Source organism: Mustela erminea, chromosome 4 (genome assembly GCF_009829155.1).
Source record: "Mustela erminea isolate mMusErm1 chromosome 4, mMusErm1.Pri, whole genome shotgun sequence".
NCBI classification, from domain to species: Eukaryota; Metazoa; Chordata; class Mammalia; order Carnivora; family Mustelidae; genus Mustela; species Mustela erminea.
Window position 1 is genome coordinate 69,776,996 of NC_045617.1, and position 26,943 is coordinate 69,803,938.

General features: G+C 37.7%; 1 protein-coding gene across 4 annotated transcripts in view; it reads right to left on the reverse strand.

Annotated features, from left to right (window-relative positions):
* The window catches only part of AKAP7 (A-kinase anchoring protein 7), a 149,972-nt gene that overhangs the window by 52,820 nt on the left and 70,209 nt on the right, over positions 1–26,943 (reverse strand). For all 4 annotated transcript variants that reach the window (XR_004284946.1, XM_032339514.1, XM_032339511.1 and 1 more), the window contains exon 7: positions 10,124–10,271. Coding sequence is in view for 3 of the 4 variants with exons in the window: in XM_032339514.1 (XP_032195405.1) it covers positions 10,124–10,271 (148 nt within the window). In the remaining variant the exon portion in view is untranslated. The remainder of the gene's footprint in view (positions 1–10,123; positions 10,272–26,943) is intronic.

Consider the following 26,943-nt stretch of genomic DNA (forward strand, 5'->3'; position numbering starts at 1 on the left):
AAAACAAAACAAAACAAAAGTAAAACACATTAGGGATGCCTGAGTGGCTCAGTCAGTTGAGTGTCTGACTCTTAATCTTGGCTCAGGTCTTGATCCCAGGGTTGTGAGTTCAAGCCCTATATTGTGCTCCATGCTAGGCATGGAGCCTACTTAAAAACAAATACAAAACCACATTGGGCCAATCATTAATATCACCCATAGATTGACAAGGGGCCCTAGTAAACTTCTAGGGGTGATGGAAATGGTCAGGATCTTGATGGTGATAATGGTTTCACAGTTGTACCTTTATGTTAAAAACTCATCAAAATATACACTTTAAATATGTACAGTGTTGTATATAATTTGTACCTCAGTAAAATAAAAGTAGTATGACAAAAGAAAAGAAACTAGGAAAATGGAGTTCATTATTCTACTCTGTGCTATTTTGGCTATGAAATTTTCCATAATAAAAAGTGGGGAAAAGTCTCAAAGCTTTAAAAAAAAAAAAAAAACTGTCAAACTCATGGTAACAAATTAGAGCTTTCCAAAATTCTTATTTTTCCCGAAAGTTTGAATTTTATCATTAGTAGTAAAATAATGTCAGATGCCCCTGATGTGACAAGTGTATTTTAAAGAAAATGCCAGCCCAATACCCAAATGTGAAAATGATAACTTGTGAGTCATTTTTCAAGGAAAAAAAAAAAAAAATGCTGTTCCTGAAAAGAATGTGGTTACTTTAGCTTGTAACTTAAACAATGACACTAGTGCTTTTCCTCCTCCTTCTATATGCAGAAGTGCTCATGCACACTTCTCATTTTCATTAACAAAATACTAAAAAAGACACATATAGAGACAAATCAAATATAAATAATAGATTTTACTACTCAGCAAGAACATTTTTACATGCAATTGGCTTTTTTTTTTTTTTTTTAATTGCAGCTGCCTTGACATTCTGGCCACACACACCATTGCTTTTGCACTGTTAGTATAAATGTTAACTCAGTGGAAAAGGCAAATGTCTTAGCATTATCATAAAAATAGTTTGCCCCTGGGGTGCCTGGGTGGCTCAGTGGGTTAAAGCCTCTGCCTTCAGCTCAGGTCATGATCTCAGGGTCCTGGGATCAAGCCCCACATCGTGCTTCTACTCAGTGGGGAGCCTGCTTCCTCCCCTCTCTCTGCCTGCCTCTCTGCCTACTTGTGATCTGTCTGTCAAATAAATAAATAAAATCTTTAAAAAAAAAAAATAGCTTGCCCTCACAGATTTTAAGTATCCTTGGGACCACCAGGGATCCATGGACCAAACTTTGTGAACTAGTACATTTTTAAATGTGAACTAGTACATTTTAAAGGATTTAAAATCCAGGGGCACCTACATGGCTCAGTTGGTTAGGCATCTGACTCTTGCATTCAGCTCAGGTCATGATCCTCAGGGGCAGCAGACTGAGCCCTTTGTCAGGCTCTGTGCTCAGCAAGGAGTCTGCATGAGATTCTCTCTTTCCCTCTGACCCTCCTCCAACTCCCTCCCCATCTCTCTTTCTTTAATAAATAAAACTTAAAAAAAAAAAAAAAGAACACAAAACCCAACAAAGCCTGTAAATTATTAGGACATTAAATCATTCTTAGATAAGCACAGTGAAACACATTTTTCTATAGCCAAAAGTTCACATGGGAAAAATAAACATTCAAGCACATATCTATTGCCAGTACCCCTTCCCACGAAGTGGGCCTTCAAGAGAAAATACGTCATACAAGCAAAACAAATATTTTCAAATGAAACACCTTAAAAATTTGTAATTTATCATTGATCTAAAGTTTCATATTTAAGAATTCTAGAAATTGGAAGGGGAGGTGAACCATGAGAGACTATGGACTCTGAAAAACAATCTGAGGGTTTTGAAGGGGTGGGGCGTGGGAGGTCCAGGTACCAGGTGGTGGGTATTATAGAGGACACGGATTGCATGGAGCACTGGGTGCGGTGCAAAAATAATGAATACTGTTATGCTGAAAATAAAAAATAAATTAAAAAAAAGAATTCTAGAAAGCTTTAAGGTTTTTGTTCTACTTATAGCTTTCACCCAAGGAAGAAAAATTGTTGATTTCCTTCTTCCTCTACCCACCTTCTTCCTGAACAACCAATGGGTCAATCACATTGACAATATTATCTTCCATAGAGAAGATCCTCATGCCTACATACTAAAGTAGGCAAAATCCAGATAGCACATTGGGAGCTCTATCACAGCTTCTAAGGGGAAAGGAGCACTGAAGATTAAGACAACAAAGTCAGAGATGAGGGTCTCCCCAAATGTACCCCCCAAAATCTTTTCCTCCCATCACATAGAAACAACTACTAGAAATCCCTCTGTGGACCAAGTCAAACCTTTTAAGACTGATAGGATTGTCTAAGCTGTCCAGGTCTCTAAAGGGTGATTCTCAAAAAAGGTGCATTTGGATAGAATTAATTAATTGACTCATGCCACTTAGAATTCTCATAGTGTTTCAGTCTTAGTCTGGTATCTCTCTGTTCTGACCTATTGGGCATTGGATATAGACTGAATTGATTACAGTCACGTCAACTCTAATTTACCTATGACACATTTCCTCTTCTATAACTCTATCTGTGCACACCTGTATGCTTCTATTTGAGCCAAGGTTAGCCCAGCCCTATCCCCTTCATTGCCTTTGTGTTACAGCCTAAAACTAATTCAATGTCTTAACTTTAGGATCCAATTCTGTGTTATTTTTTTTAAATCATTTCTCTCTCTTTTTTTAAAGATTTTATTTGTTTATTTGACAGACAGAAATAACAAGTAGGCAGAGAGGCAGGCAGAGAGAGAGGAGGAAGCAGGCTCCCTGCAGAGCAGAGAGCCCGATGTAGGGCTCGATCCCAGACCCTGGGATCACGACCTGAGCTGAAGGCAGAGGCTTTAACCCACTGAGCCACCCAGGTGTCCCCCAATTCTGTGTTATTACGTGAAGTGTTAAACCTCACCTCCTTTTATCCCACATCTATCTACTCAGTCTTTTTTGTTACATACACACCACCTCAGTATGTTTGACTGTGTACATCTCCTTTCCTACTCCTTCATGTACTTCTCATATACACAGACCTAGCAAGCTCCCTGCTATCCCTTCCTCAGCTAACTAGACTATAGGTTCAGTCATTACAGTCTTTGTAGTGTGCCTCCTGTCACTAATATTGCCTGCAGCCTGCTTCTCTCCCACATAAATCCTACCTGCTGCCCCTGGAAGATCATCTTATCCCTGCTCTCCATCTGCCTACTCAGTCTCATCCTATTCTTCCAAGCTCTGTTTCTCCTCACCTCAACACTCTCCTAGAAGGTAAAATCATAAGCTTCTTCCCCTGCATCCTAACAAAACCCACTACTGTTATGGGCAAACTCCTACTGTTATGGGCAAACTCCAGTTCATCTATTCCTCCTTTCTCTCCATTTCTCATTGCCCAATGACTATCACTCTTAAGGACTATGTCTTATACTACTCTGTATCTCATGATGCCAGAGAGGTGCACATACATTGTACATACTTAATAACATTCATTAAATTAATGATGAATAATTATTATTAAATCAAAAGATAGTTGAGGTTCCTAGAAAATTATGGTTTCCACATTTACTTGCAAAAATTATAAAGAAATATTCTGGCCTACAAAAACAAAAAAATAAAATACCTCTAGACCTTTCCAAATTTTCCATTGCCTCCTTTAAGATACGTCTGAGAGCACAAAGTAAACTAGTCTTCTCAAGCATTAAATTGCTCATCAATCTTACAAAGGGTGTCATTTAGTCAATTACCTTCCCTAAGGAAAAATAAATGGAATATAGCTGCCTGAGAAAAATTAATTCACTCAACTCCAGTAAGTAGCTCACTAAGAATAGCTTCTACTACTCCAGGATATCTAAGCCGTATTTCATTCCTAGTTTCAACTTTTTCTTCTTTTTGGATTTGAATTTTGGCTGATTATTGCAGTTTGGTTGATAAGGAGTAGCAGCCTAATATTAACTAGTTATAGTATCACCTGAAGTTTGGACTATGGAAGAACTAAGATACAGAACCTTTTCTTGTGTCTGAAAATATGAACGTTGCCTCCATATACTATCAAACTCTCCTAACACTCAACTCACATGGAGGTATACGACGGTCGAAGACAGAAAGGAAAATGCTCAGCAAGGAAATGGAAAGCAGGCAAGGGAACAGCAATAACTGGCAGGGGAAATCCAAATTCAGATGGCTTCCAGAACCAAGCACGTAGTAAACATGCTCAGCAAATTTATGTTAAGAACATCAGAGTAAGGGGGATGATAAAAGGTAGCTACTTCTAAGGTCAGTGTGCCAACTACCCCAACCAGGAAATTGCTACCATGCAAAAATGTAGAACCAGTGTCACATTTTCTGATTGCTCAGAAGGCAGCAGGAACCCAGATTTTTTACATAAAATTACCCCAATGTGGGCAAGTTATTAAAATTAGAAAATAATAAAAAATAAAACTCTGTGCCAGTGAAATACAAAATGAAAAGCTGCTAATTTATGATCTCTGGAACAGAGTTGGGATATAAAAAAAATCATAAAAATACATTTCTAAAAGAAAATCCCTACTTCACACACACTATTAATAACCAGATTTCTGTATTAATCCTCTGGGTCTGAGTACTTATATTAATGATCATATCAGGTAGGTTAAAAGCTCAAATGCAAAAGCAACAACAACAAAAAAAACTGAAGAAAATATAAATGAATATGTTACCGATCTTTGATTTAGAGATGACTCTATAATAATTTTTAAAACCACAGAAGAATTTTTCATCTATAATTTAACAAAAATTAAAAGGATTTATTGTGAAAAATGACTTGTGACCAAAATTAAATGTAAAATAAATCCTGGAAAATATTTGAGCTAATAAAGCAAAGGGCTAATTGTCTTTATTACAAAAAAATAGTAAAGCATAATAAACAAAACCCTCAGAAATTTATTAAAAACATAAAAAGTATAGATTCTAACTTCTTATGGACAAGGATGGTTTGCTATTGCCAGCTCCTAATCCAACTCAAAGCAGTGTTCCCTGTGGGACCAGGTCTGAGACATCTGCCAAACCACACAAGTATGACACAATGAGCTCTCCAAAACCTAAAAATACCAGAGGAAAAGGAGTGCCACAAAAGAGCCAACAAATGGAAGAATTCATACCCAAGGAACTAGAGTTATTTTAAAAATGTGAAAAGTCATGTTTGGAAAAATGTCTATTTAGCTCTTCTACCCATCTTTAGGTCAGATTATTTGGGGTTTTTTTGTTGTTGTTCAAAATGACGAACAGACACGTGAAAAGAAGCTCAATGTCACTAATCATCAGGGACACACCAATCAAAACAACAGTATCACCTCACAATTGTCAGAATGGCTGTCATCAAAAAGACAAGAGGCAACAAGTGCTAGTAAAGATATGGTAAAAATGGAACCCATACACACTTTTGGTGGGAATGTAAATTGGTCCAATGACTATAAGAAAGAGTATGGAGGTTCCCCCCAAAATTAAAACTAGAAATACCACACGATCCAGAAGTTCTATACTGGGTATAAACCCAAAGAAATGAGAATAGGATTTCAACAAGATACATGAACTCCCATGTTTATCACAGTATTATTCACAATAGCCAAAGTATTGAAAAAAATCCAAATATCCATCAATGGATGACTGGATAAAAAGATACGGTACGTACACACAATGGAGTATTATTCAGCCATGACAAAGGAGAATATCCTCCCACTTGTGGCAACATGGATGGACCTTGAGCATATTATGATAAGCAAGAAGAGTCAGAGAAAAATGAGTAGTGTATGATACCACTTATAAGTGGAGTCTAAGAAAGTTAAACCTGTAAAAAATAGTAAAATGGTGGTTACCAGAAAATGCCGGTGGTGGGTAAGAGTAATGCTGTTTCAAAGTGTACAAACTTATATTAAGTAGTAAATAAGCCATAAAGATCTAATTTACAGTATACTGAATATAGACAAAAATATTATACTATAATTATGCAAAGTGATAAATACTGCTACATTGGCAAGCATATCACAACATATAAATGTATCAAAGTAACACCTCGTACCCCTTAAATTTATACAATGTTACACAACAAATTTATTTTTAAAAAGATAAGTGAAATAAAATATTTTTAAATATATGAAAATAACATTAATAATTAATTATATTGAAATCTTCAAAGAGATACATCCATGAAGTAAAGAATAGAACAGGAAAATATGAAAAAGAACCAACTGGAAATCCAAATATCAATAATCATTGATATTTTTTAAATAATATACATGCCCTAAATTGCATAATTTAGATAACCAAAAGAGAAATCAAAATGGAAAAGAAATACTACTCTCCAAGAATTCACTATTAACAAATTAAGACACGGGAAATAATGTAAATCTAATGAATTCCCTCCCCAGAAAAATCACTTCTGTACCTACATACAAAGTTTTATAAGCAACTCCCAGAGTCTTTAAAGCCAACTTCCACCCTAGATTTCTGAATGCAAAATATCTTAAGAATGGAAATATGCCCTACTCTAACAATACAATACAATATTAATACAGGTTCAAGGTATAGGAAACAGACTTTAAATCTGAGTTAGGATCAAATCAAAAAGAAGCCAATTAAACCAGATCAAGAAATGAAACTTACAAAGAAAGTGTCCTGAATCTTCCTAAATATTCTGTTAAACTCAAGTAAAAATAAGACTGAGAAAATCAGTAACTATCCATAGTAAATAAAGGAATTCTAGTGTGTATTAAAATTGGTTACTTATAACATAATAATTATCACTTTCGATGCAAATATTATTTTAAAATTCATTTTGGCATCCCAAAATGTGACAAAAAGAGCATCTGTAACAGGCAAAAACCATTTTTTTAATATAATGTTAAATGATCAGTATGGGGACACAAGATTGGTGGAGTTTAAAAGAAGCTAAATCCCTCTGAGTTAGAAAAGATGATAGATAAAGAAGCCTGAGGGGCTGTCTTTTTGCCATTGGACATTCTTTCCTGCTTTGTCGAAGATTAGTTGACCATAGAGTTCCTAGGAACAACGCAAAAGGCAAGGGAAGCAAGGGCAAAAATGAACTATTGGGATTTCATCAAGATCAAAAGCTTTTGCACAGCAAAGGAAACAGTTAACAAAATCAAAAGACAACTGACAGAATGGGAGAAGATATTTGCAAATGACATATCAGATAAAGGACTAGTGTCCAGAATCTATAAAGAACTTAGCAAACTCAACACCCAAAGAACAAATAATCCAATCAAGAAATGGGCAGAGGACATGAACAGACATTTCTGCAAAGAAGACATCCAGATGGCCAACAGACACATGATAAAGTGCTCCATATCACTCGGCATCAGGGAAATACAAATCAAAACCACAATGAGATATCACCTCACACCAGTCAGAATGGCTAAAATCAACAAGTCAGGAAATGACAGATGCTGGCGAGGATGCGGAGAAAGGGGAACCCTCCTACACTGTTGGTGGGAATGCAAGCTGGTGCAGCCACTCTGGAAAACAGCATGGAGGTTCCTCAAAATGTTGAAAATAGAACTGCCCTATGACCCAGCAATTGCACTATTGGGTATTTACCCTAAGGATACAAACGTAGTGATCCAAAGGGGCACATGCACCCGAATGTTTATAGCAGCAATGTCCACAATAGCCAAACTATGGAAAGAACCTAGATGTCCATCAACAGATGAATGGATCAAGAAGATGTGGTATATATACACAATGGAATACTATGCAGCCATCAAAAGAAATGAAATCTTGCCATTTGCGACAACATGGATGGAACTAGAGCGTATCATGCTTAGTGAAATAAGTCAAGCAGAGAAAGACAACTATCATATGATCTCCCTGATATGAGGAAGTGGTGATGCAACATGGGGGCTTAAGTGGGTAGGAGAAGAATAAATGAAACAAGATGTGATTGGGAGGGAGACAAACCATAAGTGACTTTTAATCTCACAAAACAAACTGAGGGTTGCTGGGGGGAGGGGGTTTGGGAGAAGGGGGTGGGATTATGGACATTGGGGAGGGTATGTGCTTTGGTGAGTGCTGTGAAGTGTGTAAACCTGGTGATTCACAGACCTGTACCCCTGGGGATAGAGTATTATGCCTCCATCAGAAAGGATGAATACCCAACTTTTGTAGCAACATGGACGGGACTGGAAGAGATTATGCTGAGTGAAATAAGTCAAGCAGAGAGAGTCAATTATCATATGGTTTCACTTATTTGTGGAGCATAACAAATAGCATGGAGGACATGGGGACTTAGAGTGGAGAAGGGAGTTGGGGGAAATTGGAAGGGGAGGTGAACCATGAGAGACTGTGGACTCTGAAAAACAATCTGAGGGTTTTGAAGGGACGGGGGGTGGGAGGTTGGGGTACCAGGTGGTGGGTATTATAGAGGACACGGATTGCATGGAGCACGGGGTGTGTGCAAAAATAATGAATACTGTTATGCTGGAAATAAAAAAAAAAAAAAAAGAAGCCTGAGGGGGAAATCTGGAGATATTGCCTAGAATAAGGGGAATTTTATTGACTAAGCTGAAAGGAGCAATAAAATAGAAAACTCACTGGTTGACACATCTGGTTTGGAGTGAGCTGAACAGAGCTGTCTAAGGGCAATGTAGGTCACACGTGTCATAAGCTGGATGATGTTAATCTCATGATATCTTCAGGAAAATCTACACAGGATTCGGGGTTTTTTTATTTATTTGTTTTTTAAACAGGATCAGGAAAGGCAAGGAAGAGCATGGAGTTCTTCAACATTGGCCCAATGTAAGTACACAGAGAACATACGGAAAGCTAGCCAACGTCTGTGTTACACAAGAAAGTCTTAAATTTGTCCTCTGCTATTAACCTTACTAAATGGAAATTGTTTGGCCCTCATCAAAACTTTGATGGAAAATAGCTCTCCACCAGAGATTCCGAAAACACAAAAATCCTCCTCGAAATAGACATGAAATGTTTGAGAACATAAATTCAGATGATATACAGAATATTTTCTGTTTAAGAGAGCTAAGATCTTAGGAAGATAAAATGATGACTTCTCTGAAAATATCTAGTGAGAATTTGGAAATAAAATTGTGTCTCTGGAACATTTTCTTTAATGCATTTACAATCTTCAGTATTAAGATTCTTTGAGGATGTATACTTCCACAGGTTTTCTTCAAGCTGATACGGACAGAAATTATCTTGGTTGAAGACCTTGAAATATTTAAATACAAGTATTTATCTTCTTTGATTACTTCTTCTTTGTTACTTCAAAAGTATACAAATCAGATTCTCTTGATGTTCACAACTGTATTTTATTTTTTAAATTTTTTTGAAGTTCACAATTTTATAAGAATAATGCCTGGGTTTGAAATAGCACATTTGCATCTCAACAGATAAGATTCCTTTGAATATATTCACACTGCAGAACAGCCTTGTTCTGGTTTTTAAAAAAAGTCTTCACTTGATGCATACACTTTTCACGTGGAAACATAATTGTGTATGAATCTGTCTCAATCACATGCAATCTCCCTGATAAGATGATAGAAGCACTCATGCATGAATCTTTTTTTTCCCAGAAAAACATGGTTTCCTTTGGGGAAGAAATTGAAGGACATGTTTTCAATCTTTGCAGGCCACCTAGACTTTATCTTCTCAGAATGAAACTTTTTGGCCTGGAATATTCTATTCCTAATTGCTAATTAAAAGCAGCAAACATGAAAATGCTTGGTGTGGAATGGTATGCTCATATAGGCCTTCACAGGAGAAGATGCTTTTTTCATATTCATGAAATAAAATTAAACTGGAATGAATTTTGAATCAACATTTCAGGACTTCATTATAATTATATTTGAAGCATGAAAGTATAAAAACCATAGGTACCAAAATACTGATAAATATGAATAGTAAATATGTTCTATAAAATTTCCAATGTATTATTGCCAAAATAAAATATACATAAAAACGTGTTATTGAGAAAAATATATACAACTAGCCCAAAATATCTGCCAAAAGACATGATGTTAGAGAAATAAAAACTAAAGATAGCACATAATCTTTAAATGGAACTCACCAATCACAATCGAAGACTCACAGTGATAATAACCATTACTTTGCTTTTTCTTTAGCATGGAGCAAAGATCTATGCGATGTACCATTTCTTCTCCAAATCTGTGACTGATAAATTTTTCATAGACTTCGGGGTCTATTTTTTTCACTCCCTTGAAACGACAAAACAAAATCACATCACTCGATCTTTCCACCACGGCAGCTAGTTCATATTGATATCACTTTCTTAGAACCTGATATTACACTTTGGTATAAAGTTCTGCCTACTGACATTTGAAAATGGATACCACAAAATGGTTGTAAAGCTGTTTTTAAAGTCTCCCTGTCTAGGATAATTTGTATTACCTCCCCCCACCCAAAATCATTAGAGTGTGGGGTTTAAATTTGGCAGCATTCAGAACTTCATATACTTTAAGTTTCTGAAATAATGAAGTATATCAAGTTGAAGTTTGAGGTATCAAAAAAAGAGTAATCATCTCCAACAATAATGGAGAAATTGACGAATTATTAAAAAGTGATATAGAACTTAACATTTTATAGTGTATAGAATGTTTTAATAAGATGGAGTTTTAAACTCCTTACTTAAGAATCATTTGAAGACAGTGAAAGTTTATTTGAATCAGAGAAGGGGGGGTCCATGGATCTTCCTTCTCTATCTGCCTCCAGTATCTTTCATAGCAGGAAGAGGGCTGACAGGTGAAAAATAACAGTGGAAGACATTGCTACTTCTGTAGTTTCCCAAAACATGCAAATGAAGGTCTCCCCCACCGTTCCCATGCAGTGGTCCTGCCCTCAGCCTCATAGTCCCAAACACAGTCCATAAGATGACAACAGAATACTTTACAGGCCAAGTTTACTGACTGACCATGTGTGAAGTTTTCCTTTTAATTTATAACTTTTTAAAACTTTTACCCTGGTAATACTTGCTTGTTTGTTTTTTAATACTTGTAATTTCTTAAAAATCAGAAAATATGAGGAATCTAGGGTCACCTGGTTGGCTCAGTCAGTAGAATGTGCAACTCTCGATCTGGGGATTGTGATTTCAAGCTCCAGGTATAGAGTTTACCTAAAAAATAAAATCTTTTAAAAGAGAAAAAAATATATGAAGAATCTAAAAAAAAAAAAAAAATTCTCGTGCCTGCCATTTACAGAAAATACAGTAACACTGTGGGTATATCCTTCAGGTCTTTTTCTTTCTCTCTCGCTCTCTTTTTTTTAAATATTTTATTTATTTATTTGAGAGAGAGAGAGAGAGCACAAGATACAAACAGAGAGGGGTGAAGGGGTGGAGGGGCAGAGAGAGAGGGAGAAGCAGACTCACTGCTGAGGAAGAAGCCTGATGTGGAGCTTGATCCCCAGAACCTGAGATCATGACCTGAGCCGAAGGCAGATGCTTAACTGACTGAGCCACCCAGGCAGCCCTCTTCAGGGCTTTTTCTATGCATACATATATTATATTTAGATTGTACTTCTATAAATCTTATTAAAATGTAGGTAGAATATATATTTTCCCTTTTTATTCACAAAAAGTTTTGACAAAAATTTTTTTTAAAAAATTAAAATTAAGTTGCCCTACACAGCAACTACTATAATTTTATTATGTATTTTATTTTTCCTATACAAAACAAAGTACTTTCTTCTTCTTTATAGGAATGTGGTTGAGTCATGAGTACTATTTAGCAATCAGCTTTTTTTTCCAGTTAATATGGCAATAAATAATATACAGATGTGCAAAATATTTTGAATATTTTTGCCTCCATAGTACTCCACTGTATGGGAGCATCATTAATTTATTCATGCAATTATTTATTATTAGACATTTAAGTTGCCCTTAATTTTTAATATTGAATTTAACATGTTTTTGTTGATATATGCTCTTGTTCTGTATCCAAACTGACCTCCACTCACAGACTTTCCTTACTTTAGCTCCATTCACAGACTTTCCCACCTCAGTTAACAGAAACTCTATTCCAGCTAATTAGGCTGAAACCCTGGGGTCATCCTGAATTCGCCTCTTTCTCACAATGTCGCCTCCAAGCCGATCACGTTGGCTCTACCTTCAACATGGGACTAATTCTCCCCATACCCTTGCAGCCTTTGTCCAAGTTTCCCCTGTTTCTTTCACCTGGATTATCCAAACAGCCTCCTGTTTCCCACCCTTGTGTCCTCAACAGCCAGAATTATCCTACAAAAATATACATCACATCACGTCACTCTTCTACTCAAAATTCTCCAAAGGGTTCCCATTTCTCTCAAAGGAAGAGCCAGCTTCCCCAGAACAGCCCACCAGGTCCTGCTCCGACCATGCTCAGAACTTCCTGGGCCTTGTCTTCGACTCCTCCCCCTTCACCCTTCCCTACCTCAGCCTCTCCACTTGTGCCTCCCGATCACACCAGAGCAAACCCACTTCAAGGCCTGTGTACTGCTGGTTTCCCCTTCTGGAAATGCTCCTCCCCCAGATATCCTCATGACTGGTCTCCCACCTCCTTGCAGTCCTTGCTCGAATTCTGCTTTCTTAAAAGAACTTCCCCTGACCTCCCTTTAATATGCACTACCCTTCCCTCTTTATAAATATTTACGGACATTTCTCCATAGCACGTACCACCTCCCACTGCATCGTGAAATTTACTTTACTGTGCTGATGTTTCACGGGCTGTCATGATCTGTCTCTCTCTACTAGCATTTGCGTTCCACACAGAAAAAGAATTCTGCCTGATTTGTATTCACTGAAATATTCCCTGTGCCTAGCACGCTGCGTGACACAGAACTGTGTGCTTAATAAATAACTGTCACAAATGCAGAAGCTCGAGTTTCCAAGAAAAGGGTAGTTGATGACATCAAATGCTGCTCACTGCAAGTTCAGCAAGAGTGAAACCTAGTGGGTTTCTTTTGGTTTGGGGAGTAGGAAGCCCTGAGACAGACAGAGCTGACGTGCGTCCAAAGGAGCTCTGCTACTCTTTAAGGTGTGGTTTTGCTTCAGAGTCCTCATCTGTAAAGTGAAGTTGACAATGGAACCTACTTCAAAGAGTTGGGTGGACTAAATAAATGAACTTATAGAATTGTTTATAACAGTGAAATATAGTAAAGGTTATCATATTTACATGATAAATGCTATTATATGTTATATACAACAATCTACATATAATATATATACATATGTAATAGCTACATATTAATATACATATATTATATGTACATATAATATATAACATACATATTTATTAATAGTGAATTTTAAGGAATAATTTCAGTTGAGGTAAGGTTTCAAAAATGTTTTAAAAAGGTTCTCAGTAAATGGAAACTTACAATTCTTGTTTGTCTTTTAAATGCTTTTTCCAAGTGTACATATGTGCTGGTTGGTGGGTGGGGGAGGGGGGACGTAGGGCAGGCTGGTGTCATTCTCTTAGACCAGGCAGCAGAAGACTAGTCATAATGTCACAGGAAAAAAAAGAACTTCAGTTTTCAAGACATCTATGCCAGTGTTGGCTAGCCACCATAATTTCCATTTTGGTTTCATAAGGTGTCATTATTTCTTTAAAGTAAGAAATAATGGAAACATAACAGTGACAATTCACAAGTCTTATTTAATTTTGGCAAAAAGGACCAACCATTTTTGCAAGAATTCTTCACAGATGACTTCCAACATGAGTCTTTAAGGAGAGAATTTTTATTAGAGAGTGGAATGGAATTAATTCTTTAAGTCATAATTTACAGAGAGAACTGTGGTTCAAAAGGCATGCCTTGGGGGCACTGAAATTATGTTCTGAACAGAAAACATCTTCAGTGATAAAGAATCTAGAAATATATAAGACTCTGCTCTGTCTGATATATAATATTTAACATGATCTTTGTTCTCTAGGGGATTTTCTGTTTGGCAATGTATTTCTTCTTCTTTTTTTTTTTTTTTCAGGCTCTTTTCCCCATAAAAAATATGTATCTTTTCTAATAAAATGTATCTGAATTGGTCTCACCACCCAGCTACAGCAGGTGGTGGTGTTTTTTGTTTTGGGGTTTTTTTTTTAAGAAAGGACTATCATTCTAAGAAAATAAATGAGCATATCAAAATTGCAAATCATTAAGGGTAAGGCTAAGAGGCTCCTATTTTCTTTTCTTTTCTTTTCTTTTCTTTTCTTTTCTTTCTTTCTTTCTTTCCTTCTTTCTTTCTTTTAAAATGTATTTCTTTGGGAGAGAACATGCATGCTTGAGCAGGAGAATCTCAAGCAGACTCCCCGCTGAACACAGAGCCCGACGCAGGGCTCCACCTCACAACCCTGACATCGAAACCAAGAACTAGATGCTAACCCAACTGAACCAGCCAGGCACTTCAAGGTTCCTATTTCCTGGAGAAATCCACTGGGTTGCCAAAACAGTCCCAGAGATAGCACCCTGAAAGGGTCTAGTTTAAGCTAAAGAGACTGGGTTAGCATTATTATGAATATTATTATTTCATTATTTTCATGTTTCATGTTTTAGACCCCCCCACATTATTTTCTGCTCCCCTTCTGCACAGGCCAAACCCTTTCCCAGGTACCTTGTCATTTAAGGATCAGTGGAAGTATAACACATCAGGAGAGCCCAGAGAAAATTACAGAAGCGGTTAAAACCAGAAACATTTGACCTGTAAAGGCTAAGAGAGTGGGGACTATTTCAAAGGTAGGGAAACAATGTGTAGGCTAACTTCCACCAAACCACATGAAGGGGGTTGCACCCCCAGAATTGTGGACATGCTTGGTGACTGCCTAGGACTAAACCTGAATATTATTTTTGCCTTGAACCTAGCACGACAGGGTATATTTTCAAGGGTTTCTCATTTATAATTTTACCCAATACAACCAACATATCAATTACGCAACATAACACTGAAAGACAAAATAGGAAGTTAAATACAAGATACCTGACTTTGAAACAATAAATGAGTAGCAAAAAACATCAAACAGAAAAATTTTTCAAGACTGCCTTAATTAGGTTTTACTTTCCTTTAGCCTAGTTTCAGGCACAGTTGAAGAAGTATTATCAGTGATGCTCAAAGCTACTTGATAATCTTTGATACAATGTACCAAGAAACCCTGATAATTTCATTCTTGACTGTAACTTGGCACCAAAACAGCCAATACAGGAAAAATGCCACTGAGACCATGATGAGTATTTTTAGAATCATCTGAAGCTGCATCTGCTGAATAATGGAACCTATTTACTCAAGAAGCATTCACAGTATCACTTACATTCAGCTAAATGATGTGTGTAATTTAATATGTACCAAAGAAGACTCAGACTTATGTTATACACCAAATTCTATTTTCAATATGGAAGTAAAGAAAGCCATGAAGTATGAAAATTCACTTTAGCTTCCAATCTCAATATGAAAATCATTCTAAGGTTCTGATAGATAAAATTTAATTTAATTTCTATGACAAAGTTATTGTGATCAGAGGAACAATGAAATAATCAGTTTCTTTAAAAAGGTTAAGATTTTTAAACAAATAGCAGATAATTTCTGATCATAACTTGTTATCTTACAATAATCATGACTTCTATGATGAAAACAAATGGGCTGCATATCAGACAAAGGAATTATATCTCCTACTGATGTAAGCTTGACGTTCTTGGAGCTCTGCTTTGCTTTCTAATAGTTTACTCCTATTTTGAGTGCCTATAAAGGAAAGTATGTTTCCTGTCGTAATGACATGAAACCAAAATTCAGAAATAAATGAAGAGCCAAACAAAACTGGTTTTGTCAATTTGGGGATCAGCTGGTCAAAGATTGGTAATCTTTTTATTTATTTATTTATTTGTTTGTTTTTAAGATTTACTGATTGGGCAGCTGGGTGGTTCAGTCAGTTAAGCGTGCCTTCAGCTCAGGTCATGATCCTGCAGTCCCAGGGGAGAGTCCCGCATCGGGCTCCCTGCTTAGCGGGGAGTCTGCTTCTCCCTGGGCCCTTCACCCTGCTTGTTCTCTCTCTCACTCTCTGACAAATATAAATAAAATCTTTTTTTAAAAAAAGATTTTACTTATTTATTTGAGAGAGAGTGAGCACACATTTATACACACATGCACAAGCAGGGGGAGGAGCAAAGGGAGGAGGAGAGAGAGGATCTCCAGCAGACTCCCTGCTGAGCACAGAGCCCGACTCAGGACTTGATCCCAGGAGCCTGAGATTGTGACCTGAGCCAAAATCAAGAGTCAGATGCTTAACCTACTGAGCCATTCAGGGGCCCTAAGAACAGTAATCTTTTATACTCATTTCCATAATTAGATATGTTTATGAATCTGTAGTAGTATAGCATTAGTGAAAAAACTAAAATCATTTCTAATGGTCACTGCCCCTAATGAAAATTACATATTGTCAATTCAAAGTTATTAAAAGGACTTTTTTTTAAAGATTTTATTTATTTATTGGAGGGAGAGAAAGAATGAAAGAGAGAGAGAGAGAGCGCATGGGGGGAGGGTCAGAGGGAGAAACAGACTCCCCACTGAGCAGGGAGCCTGATGCGGGACTCGATCCCAGGATTATGACCTGAGTTGAAGCCAACTGAGCCATGCAGGTACCCTAAAAGGATATATATATTGACATGGGACTTCTCCGAGGCAAATCTTACTTTATAATTCTTAATGGCTCCTTCCTTCATGTCTTGGCATAACTACACTTTTCATTATTTGCATTGTTTCATTTCCATCTTCCTCCTGATACAGACCCCACGATTACCTTCTTGTCAGCTGCAGCCTTCCCTCAGCCCTTCTCAGTCAGAACTGCAGTCGCTTTCCATTCAGGCTCTGTTCCATTCAAGCCTGTTCTTGATAGAGTTGGTGGTAGACAAAGTAACCTTACCACATGAGCTACTGGGCTCTAAAAGAGCATGGTGATTTCAGATCCTGTATCCAGCACCCCTGGGTGAGAGCTGCCTGGATGCCTTCCTGTGTCCTCGCCTACCTGTCTGGTCACCCCTCAGGGCTGGGCTTTGCCTTGGTCCCCTTTCCAGTATGCCCATTTGCTGCCTGGGTGAGGTCCTGATACCCTGCCTCGTGCCTGTCACTAACTTCAGAGATAATAAAGTAGGAGTGATGGAAAACAGAAAAGGCAATGGTACTTTTCTCATTGTTTGAAGCCAATCTGAATACAAATGATGCTTTATCATCTGTATAACAACAGTAATAGAAAATACGTAATACTGGGGCACCTGGGTGGCTCAGTGGGTTAAAGCCTCTGCCTTCAGCTCAGGTCACGATCTCAGAGTCCTTGGATTGAGCCCCACATCGGGCTCTCTGCTCAGCAGGGAGCCTGCTTCCCTCTTCCTTTCTGCCTGCCTCTCTGCCTACATGTGATCTCTGTCTGTCAAATAAATAAATAAAATCTTAAAAAAGAAAATACATAATACTATGTACAGGCTCTGTTCTAAATACTTTTATTAAATCATTTAATAATCACAATAATTTTATGAGATTGGTACTATTATTACCCCCAGAGAAGGATACTAAGTCACAGAGAAATTAGGTCACATATAAAATACACATAGCTAGTAAGAAGTGCTGTGATTCAGATTCAGGGTAAGTGGAGAGCACAGACAAAGTGAAAAGAATATAATGATAATATTCAAGCTCATTATTTCCTTTAAAATATTTAAATTCTAAGGCTGTTAATCACTTGTAATATATAATCATATATACCACCATATTTCTAAAACCAATGTGAAAATTACTTTGGGAATCTCTAGCATTCTAAAAATACCCACCTTTAACATGCTGCATTAACATTAATAAATCAAGTGATAATTGTATGTCCATAACAAATGAATTTCATAGAGGAAAATGAGAAAGAATTCACAAATGTTACTTATACATGGAAAAAATGATCTATTCCAGCCTATAAAAAGAACTCTTCTTTTTTTTTTAATTTTTTATTTTTTATAAACATATATTTTTATCCCCAGGGGTACAGGTCTGTGAATCACCAGGTTTACACACTTCACAGCACTCACCAAAGCACATACCCTCCCCAATGTCCATAATCCCACCCCCTTCTCCCAAAACCCCTCCCCCCAGCAACCCTCAGTTTGTTTTGTGAGATTAAGAGTCACTTATGGTTTGTCTCCCTCCCAATCCCATCTTGTTTCATTTATTCTTCTCCTACCCACTTAAGCCCCCATGTTGCATCACCACTTCCTCATATCAGGGAGATCATATGATAGTTGTCTTTCTCTGCTTGACTTATTTCGCTAAGCATGATACGCTCTAGTTCCATCCATGTTGTCGCAAATGGCAAGATTTCATTTCTTTTGATGGCTGCATAGTATTCCATTGTGTATATATACCACATCTTCTTGATCCATTCATCTGTTGATGGACATCTAGGTTCTTTCAATAGTTTGGCTTGTGGACATTGCTGCTATAAACATTCGGGTGCACGTGCCCCTTTGGATCACTACGTTTGTATCTTTAGGGTAAATACCCAATAGTGCAATTGCTGGGCCATAGGGCAGTTCTATTTTCAACATTTTGAGGAATCTCCAAGCTGTTTTCCAGAGTGGCTGCACCAGCTTGCATTCCCACCAACAGTGTAGGAGGGTTCCCCTTTCTCCGCATCCTCGCCAGCATCTGTCATTTCCTGACTTGTTGATTTTAGCCATTCTGACTGGTGTGAGGTGATATCTCATTGTGGTTTTGATTTGTATTTCCCTGATGCCGAGTGATATGGAGCACTTTTTCATGTGTCTGTTGGCCATCTGGATGTCTTCTTTGCAGAAATGTCTGTTCATGTCCTCTGCCCATTTCTTGATTGGATTATTTGTTCTTTGGGTGTTGAGTTTGCTAAGTTCTTTATAGATTCTGGACACTAGTCCTTTATCTGACATGTTGTTTGCAAATATCTTCTCCCATTCTGTCAGTTGTCTTTTGATTTTGTTAACTGTTTCCTTTGCTGTGCAAAAGCTTTTGATCTTGATGAAATCCCAATAGTTCATTTTTGCCCTTGCTTCCCTTGCCTTTGGCGTTGTTCCTAGGAAGATGTTGCTGCGGCTGAGGTCGAAGAGGTTGCTGCCTGTGTTCTCCTCAAGGATTTTGATGGATTCCTTTCTCACATTGAGGTCCTTCATCCATTTTGAGTCTATTTTTGTGTGTGGTGTAAGGAAATGGTCCAATTTCATTTTTCTGCATGTGGCTGTCCAATTTTCCCAGCACCATTTATTGAAGAGGCTGTCTTTTTTCCATTGGACATTCTTTCCTGCTTTGTCGAAGATTAGTTGACCATAGAGTTGAGGGTCTATTTCTGGGCTCTCTATTCTGTTCCATTGATCTATGTGTCTGTTTTTGTGCCAGTACCATGCTGTCTTGATGATGACAGCTTTGTAATAGAGCTTGAAGTCCGGAATTGTGATGCCACCAACGTTGGCTTTCTTTTTCAATATCCCTTTGGCTATTCGAGGTCTTTTCTGGTTCCATATAAATTTTAGAATTATTTGTTCCATTTCTTTGAAAAAGATGGATGGTACTTTGATAGGAATTGCATTAAATGTGTATATTGCTTTAGGTAGCATAGACATTTTCACAATATTTATTCTTCCAATCCAGGAGCATGGAACATTTTTCCATTTCTTTGTGTCTTCCTCAATTTCTTTCATGAGTACTTTATAGTTTTCTGAGTATAGATTCTGTGCCTCTTTGGTTAGGTTTATTCCTAGGTATCTTATGGTTTTGGGTAAAAAGAACTCTTCTTATACTGTCAAAACCCAAATAATCAAGTAAAATATTGGCAGAGATTACATTTTCTTTTTTTTTTAAGATTTTATTTATTTGACAGATCACAAGTAGGCAGAGAGAGAGGGGGGGGGAAGCAAGCCCCCTGCTGAACAGAAAGCCTGATGCAGGGCTTGATCTCAGGACCCTGAGATCATGACCCAAGCCAAAGACAGAGGTTTTAACCCACTGAGCCACTCAGGTGCCCCGAGATTGCAATTTTTAATTAAACCAGCTGTTTGAGTATACAGTATTTCTCAATTCTTCATTTTTCTTTATGATGGAGCATCACCATGTGGTTTTTAGATAATCCTCAATCCCTCTATTTATAAATTTGTTTTCAGCACTTCTGCCTTGTTTAATCTTGAGGCTTTCGGAAAATAAACAGTAGCAACTCTTTGCCCTAGCATTAGATCTAATATTTATAATATTATACCTGTCAGCAAGCAATAAGTAGACAACCAGCTATTGTCTGGGCTCTATGTCTTTAATCTACTGTTGACACCTCCTTCTACCTATCTTAACACTTTGCGGGAGCTGAATGATTCTTGATGGCATCAAGTGGCAGGGAAAGCCAGCACAGAGTGAAGATGGCGTCTGATTCCTAATAGTGCAAGCCACTTCACAAAATCACCCAGACAATATGCTGCCTGGTTCCATAAGGTGCTGGCGTCAGAGAGAACAGAAGAATCCACATTTAGTTCATTTATACTAATGACATATTAACCAAAGAGCTAACAGTTTGATGGTATCAAGGACATTCTCAAGGTCACCAGCTCCCTGGAAAATTACATATGCTTATTCTTTGTCTACGTAGCAAACCTCTTAGTTCCTCCTCGAGCCTTCTTGAGGATAGCATGAGAGAGCATACATTGTTTGGCCATGTGACTATTATATTCGCCTGTGGCTTTTCTCATTCCACCGAAACAAAGAAAGAATCTCGCAAGGGAGGCATCCAAGACTGCTTCCTTTGTGGCTCAGTCTGAGCTGGACTCTCAGTTCCCCTTGGTCCAACACCAGCTGTGTGCTTGGCTCACCATAGTCTTGTGGTCACTTAGATGTAAACAAGCTGCAGCCTGCTCCTCCCTGTCACATCTGTTTTCCGAATATTTTGCTGTTTGGAACAAATAACAACCTGTTCTCCTGAATTCACCAACCTAGCCATTTATTTCTATAAACTAAAGATAAAACATAAAATACCCCACCTCAAAATTTCTCACCATATGTGGTCTATTAACTCACAACTTTTTTTAATCAATTAATTAACATATTGCATATTATTAATTTCAGAGGTAGAGGTCAGTGATTCATCAGTTGCATGTAACACCCAGTGCTCATTACAACCCGTGCCCTCCTTTATGCTCATCACCCAGCGACCCCATCCTCCCACCACCTCCCTCCCCTCCAGCAGCCCTCAGTTTGTTTCCTATGATTAAGAGTCTCTTGTGGTTTGTCTCCCTCTCTGATTTCATCTTCTTTTATTTTTCCCTCTCTTCCCCTATGTTTATCTGTTTTGTTTCTTAAATTCCATATACGAGTGAAATCACAGGATATGTCTTTTTCTGATTGACTTCTTTGCTTAGCATAATACCCTCTAGTTTCATTCACATCATTGCAAATGGTAAGATTTCATTTTTGATGGCTGAGCGATACTCCATTGTATACAGATAGCACTTCTTCTTTATCCATTCATTTATCGATAGACATCTAGGTTCTTCCCATAGTTTGGCTATTGTGGACATTGCTGCTATAAACACTAGGGTGCAGGTATCCCTTCGAATCAGTATTTTTGTATCCTTTGGATAAATACCTAATAGTGCAATTGCTAGGTCACAGAGTACCTCTATTTTTAACTTTTTGAGGAACCTCCATGATGTTTTCCAGAGTGGCTGCCCAATTTTCCATTCCCACCAACAGTATTCTACCAAACTCTCTTCACTCACAGCTTAATCTTAAATGTTCTCCTTTAATCAATAGCTTTCCCTACTAATCAATACTTCCCAGCATGAAGTAATGCCAGCAAGCCATTGGTGTAAAAAATTCTTAGGGTCTCAGCAATCAAACAGGAGAGTAAAAAACTGTTCAGAAAATACTAACAGTTATAATTTATCCTCTAACACTGGCTTATATACTGTAACATACTTAAATTATGGTTGAATGTGTTCTGATTTTATAGCCTAGAGGTCAAAATCATTCACCTAAATTGGTTAGATTGTCTATAGACAGAACTCCAGACCTAACTGTAGCCTCAGATGTGATCCAAATGAGAGTTACGTGCCTAAAGGGGGTAATATATTTGACAAAACAGTTTAATGCATGCACAGACATCACTAACTGTAGCCTTCTAACGTTAAGCAAGAAAGACCTAGAACGTGTTTGTAGCTCTTCACACTTCTAGTGCACCTAGTACTTGCTTCTTTTCCCACTATCTTATGAATTAATGAATGTCCTTGGTTTTTTTTCCCATCAACACTCTTCCTTCCTGCTGCCTCCCCATCATTCTCAATAGAGCACTATACTTCACTTGCCCAGGCCTATTCTGTGCACACTACTTAGGATGGAAATCCCTACCTACCAGAGGAAGGTGTCCCAACAAAGGAATGTGATGAGAAGTGAGTGAAAGAACAGGAAAGAAAGAGTAATACTAAGATGTACACTGAGTGTGCTACAGGTTAGGAAATGGAATGAGGTTGAAAGGTATTCAATGATACAAGCCTTTTCACTTTACTTGCTTGGAAACATTCCCTGAATATCATTTTAGATATAAGAGAACTTGGTAGAAAAAAAAAAATAGTTACTTATGAAACAGTCACTAAAGATAAAACCTGGGAATCATGTATACCTCTTAATCTAATTTCAAAATTAGTATTTCTCTCCAGGTAGAGCAAGAAATGTGCCCAATGACTTCTTTTAATATGATATACATTGCTATGCAAAATAATTTTATATATAATATACAATTGGAATCTTTTGTCCTCATCTCAAACTTAATCACATTTAATGTGAAATCTCCCTGTGGTATACTTTTGAAAAATAGAATTACAGAGATTACATAGTTTCCCTAATGGACTCACTGTCAGTATATACCTATGAATATGAGATTACACATTGCTTCAAAAATAAATTACAGAGAGAAGGATACCAGACTAACCAGAAATTTTCATACAATATTCTCTTTTAGAAATTTTATAAATTAATTATCTTTTCAAAATTTCAAAAACCAAATCTAGACTAATAAAATAAGCAGTGGTTTGGTAGGAAAAAAAAAACATTTTTTTAATGGAAAAGTTAAGGAGAAGCAAGGGATTATCTTAGGATAATGCTAAGCAAAAAATTACATGCACTGGTATATTTTGGCTATACCTGGTCTCTGCCATCACGGTGGGCTGGGTCTCAAGAAAGCTAGACTGACCACACATGATACCATTCCCTCCATATCCACTGTACCTACCACACATCCACCTCTTCCCATCACACATACCCCGCCAACAGGGATTACAGTTTTAGCCCCTGCTGGTCAGGATCTGTGTCATAGACTGTTACAACCGACGGAGACAGGTATGTGACACGACTTCCACACCCATTCAGTTTATTATCACGTGACCACTCCCCCCGCCAACACACACACTTAATTCCACCGAATTAAATTCTAGAGACAGTTGTGCTGGAAGTCCAAGAGTACAAAGTTCTCTGTCTTACCATCATTCTCAGGGAGGGTGAGAAGTAAGAATCCAAGAGGACCAAATCCTGAACAGTGCAATGAGTATACACAGGGAGAGATGTGGCTGAAGGTGAAGGCCACCAGAGGGGGTCATACAGAACATTCTCCCAGGCAATGGCTTGGTAAGATTTCACAGTAGTGCTGGAGACCAAACATGAAATTACTGTGCAAGAAATGTCCTGGTCCAAATAAAGTTATGTAACAAATTATGACCATCAACTTCAGCTGCGGGGAAAGCAGTAGCTAAAGAAGAAAGTCTTTATACCCATCATCAACTTGAGGGCAATGTACAACCACAGTTCTACTTGGACAGCCTTAAAGATGGGTCTCCAAATGGTATCAGTTTTGGCAACAATAAAAATGGTGCCATCAGGTAGTTTTTAGAGGATGAACCCTTACTGCAGGAACTGAGTTGGAGTGCCTGTCATCACAAGTGACTAGTCCCTTAGGTGATATGTGCAAGTTTTGTTAGGTCTTCAATCACACAAACATGAAGTTTGACCCTGGGAAAGAGGCAACTAACATTTTTGTCTCTAACTTACTGGAGTAACCACGTGAAAGAGAACTGAGCAATTTAGTAATTCAAACTACTATTACTCTGCTTTTAACAGTACTTTTCTTTGAAAGAATAATATTCTAATGAGTGGTCAAAAGTAATCAGCTCAGATTAGGAATATAATTCCAATGTAAACTCGTACAGTCTTGGATTGCCACCTTAGTTTCCCCTCAAATCTAATTCAGGCTCTTAAGAAAAACATACAGCTTTATCTTCTTTTCTTATGCAAGTAATTAAAATTCACAAGAGCTGGATAACCACTCTCCAGTAGTAGAGAAAATCTTACGACCATCCAAATAATGCCAGCTGGTTTGTTTTTATGCGACTAGTCAAGTGGGTAAGAAATTAGCTACTATAACTAAACAAAATGATTCTGTATCAATACTATTTGGGAATAAAGATTAAGTTTTCTTGATCATGTGTTCTATTTTGCTTTAACCATAATCAATCCACTGCGGTCCTTGCCAGTTTCATACAAGATCATTGTGCTCCAGGATCGCCTGGGTGGCTCAGTGGGTTAAGCCTCTGCCTTTGGCTCAGGTCATAATCTCAGGGTATTGGGATCAAGTCCTGCATCGGGCTCTCTGCTTGGCAGGGAGCCTGCTTCCTCCTTTCTCTCTCTCTGCCTGCCTCTCTGTCTACTTGTGATCTCTCTCTGTCAAATAAATAAACAAAATCTTAAAAAAAAAAAAAAAAAAGATCATTATACTCCAGTCAGTCATTAACTGGGAAAATGAAATTAACAGAGGTTTCAAAATGCCTACAAAAGACTTGTTAAGAAAAAAATTTTCCCTTGGGCGTCTGGGTGGCTCAGTGGGTTAAGCCGCTGCCTTCAGCTCAGGTCGTGATCTCAGGGTCCTGGGATCGAGTCCTGCATCGGGCTCTCTGCTCAGCAGGGAGCTTGCTTCCTCCTCTCTCTCTGCCTGCCTGCCTCTCTGCCTACTTATGATCTCTCTCTGTCAAATAAATAAATAAAATCTTTAAAAAAAAAAAATTTTTTCCCAACATTAATGGTAATAGCCGAGATAGGACATGTATATTTTAATACAGTTAAGCCAAATCCATGCAATTCTAATTACGTTGAATACTTTGTTATTGCATATTTCAACGCTAGTTCTAAAACTCTGTTTCTTAAATTACATTTAAGTCAGAATATTGTCTGCAAATAAAAATGTTGGAAAATAAGTAAAAATGTCCACTGAATCTGGATGTTTGAAGCAAACATATCATTTAGGCCTGAATTATCAAGATCAACATTTCCTAAACCATGTTCTGCCAAACACTAGTGCTACAAGACAGTCAATGAAAAAAGGACTTGCTAGTCAAGTACATCTGGGAAATGATGCTGAGGTGAACTAAATGTTCAAAATATTCACTGCCCCTCCCTGTAGTGTCCCTTATTGCAAGTATATTACACATCCTGCTTTGTTGAATTCAGAAGGAACCATGTGTCTTGCCTTGGCCAGTAAGATGTGAGCAGGAATGATGTGACTCATTTGTGAGCTTTAAGAATCAGCTTGGGATTTGCCAGCTCCCTTTTCCTTCTGCCAAAAGACCAGCATGTTCCTACACAGAGGCTGCTCAGCGCAGGTCCTCCATAAAGACAATGCACAGCAAAGCCACACCTGACCCACATCTGTGAGCAAAAGATCAGTCTTTGTTGCTGTAAGCTCTTGAGAGTCATGATAAATATCAGCGGTTCAAAATTCCTAGGAAGTGCTGGAATAGAGAATCAGATTAACTTTATTTAACCCAACACTGCTAACATTTGCTTGATCACAGAATCTTTGCCTCACGTAAAACCCTGAGAGATATTCCGTGAGAAAAATTTCAAGACATACTAATGAAAATACTTGCTTCAAATCCCCATTCCACTTTGCACAGCCTTAAAATTAGGTTGACTGCGTCATTTCTTCTAGAGTTTTCAAAATCTCTAACAGAATTAGGGCCAACCAGGGCATCATTTGTTTCTCTGACATTAGTCCATTCCTAGAATCCTCCCTTAAATAATTCAGCTGTCTATACTCTCCCATATGCTCCAATTTTAAAGATGTATAAAGTAATAAACAGTTTCAAACAAACATTCAGTTTACCTGTGTACCATTTTCAATTGTTAAATAATTGCAAACTCAGTGTGTGGTTTTTTTATATAAGAGAAAGACCACACAACAACACGAAGTTGAAAAATGCATTGGTAATATAAGTGAAGTCACTTGCTATAAATAGTGCTCTTTGACACACAGTAGATGACACAGTTGACTAATGGCACCTAGAATATCTCAGAAGAATTTATTATTCCATCTCAGGGCAGATTTCACTGGATTTTTAGTTTTTAAAAAACCATTAAAATGAAGAGATGCGTTGCTGTGTTCTGTTTGTTTACTGAGTTTTAATTAAGAAAAATCCGGGGCGCCTGGGTGGCTCAGTGGGTTAAAGCCTCTGCCTTCAGCTCAGGTCATGATCCCAGGGTCCTGGGATCGAGCCCCGCATCGGGCTCTCTGCTCAGCGGGGAGCCTGCTTCCCTCCTGACTCTCTGCCTACCTCTGCCTACTTGTGATCTCTGTCTGTTAAATAAATAAAATCTTTTAAAAAAAAAAAAAAGAAAGAAAAGAAAAATCCAACTCCACTCTAACCTCAGATCTAAGTGCACCTGGTCATATGAAGACATTCGAAAACAACCAAAAACCATGAGGAATTAAGTCATTCGTTGTTGGGAGATTCAGGACTAGCTTACTGAAGCAATCTGCTTTATCTTGTACCAAGGAAATTTTTTTTTTAATTTTTTATTTTTTATAAGTACCAAGGAAATTTTGAGAGAAG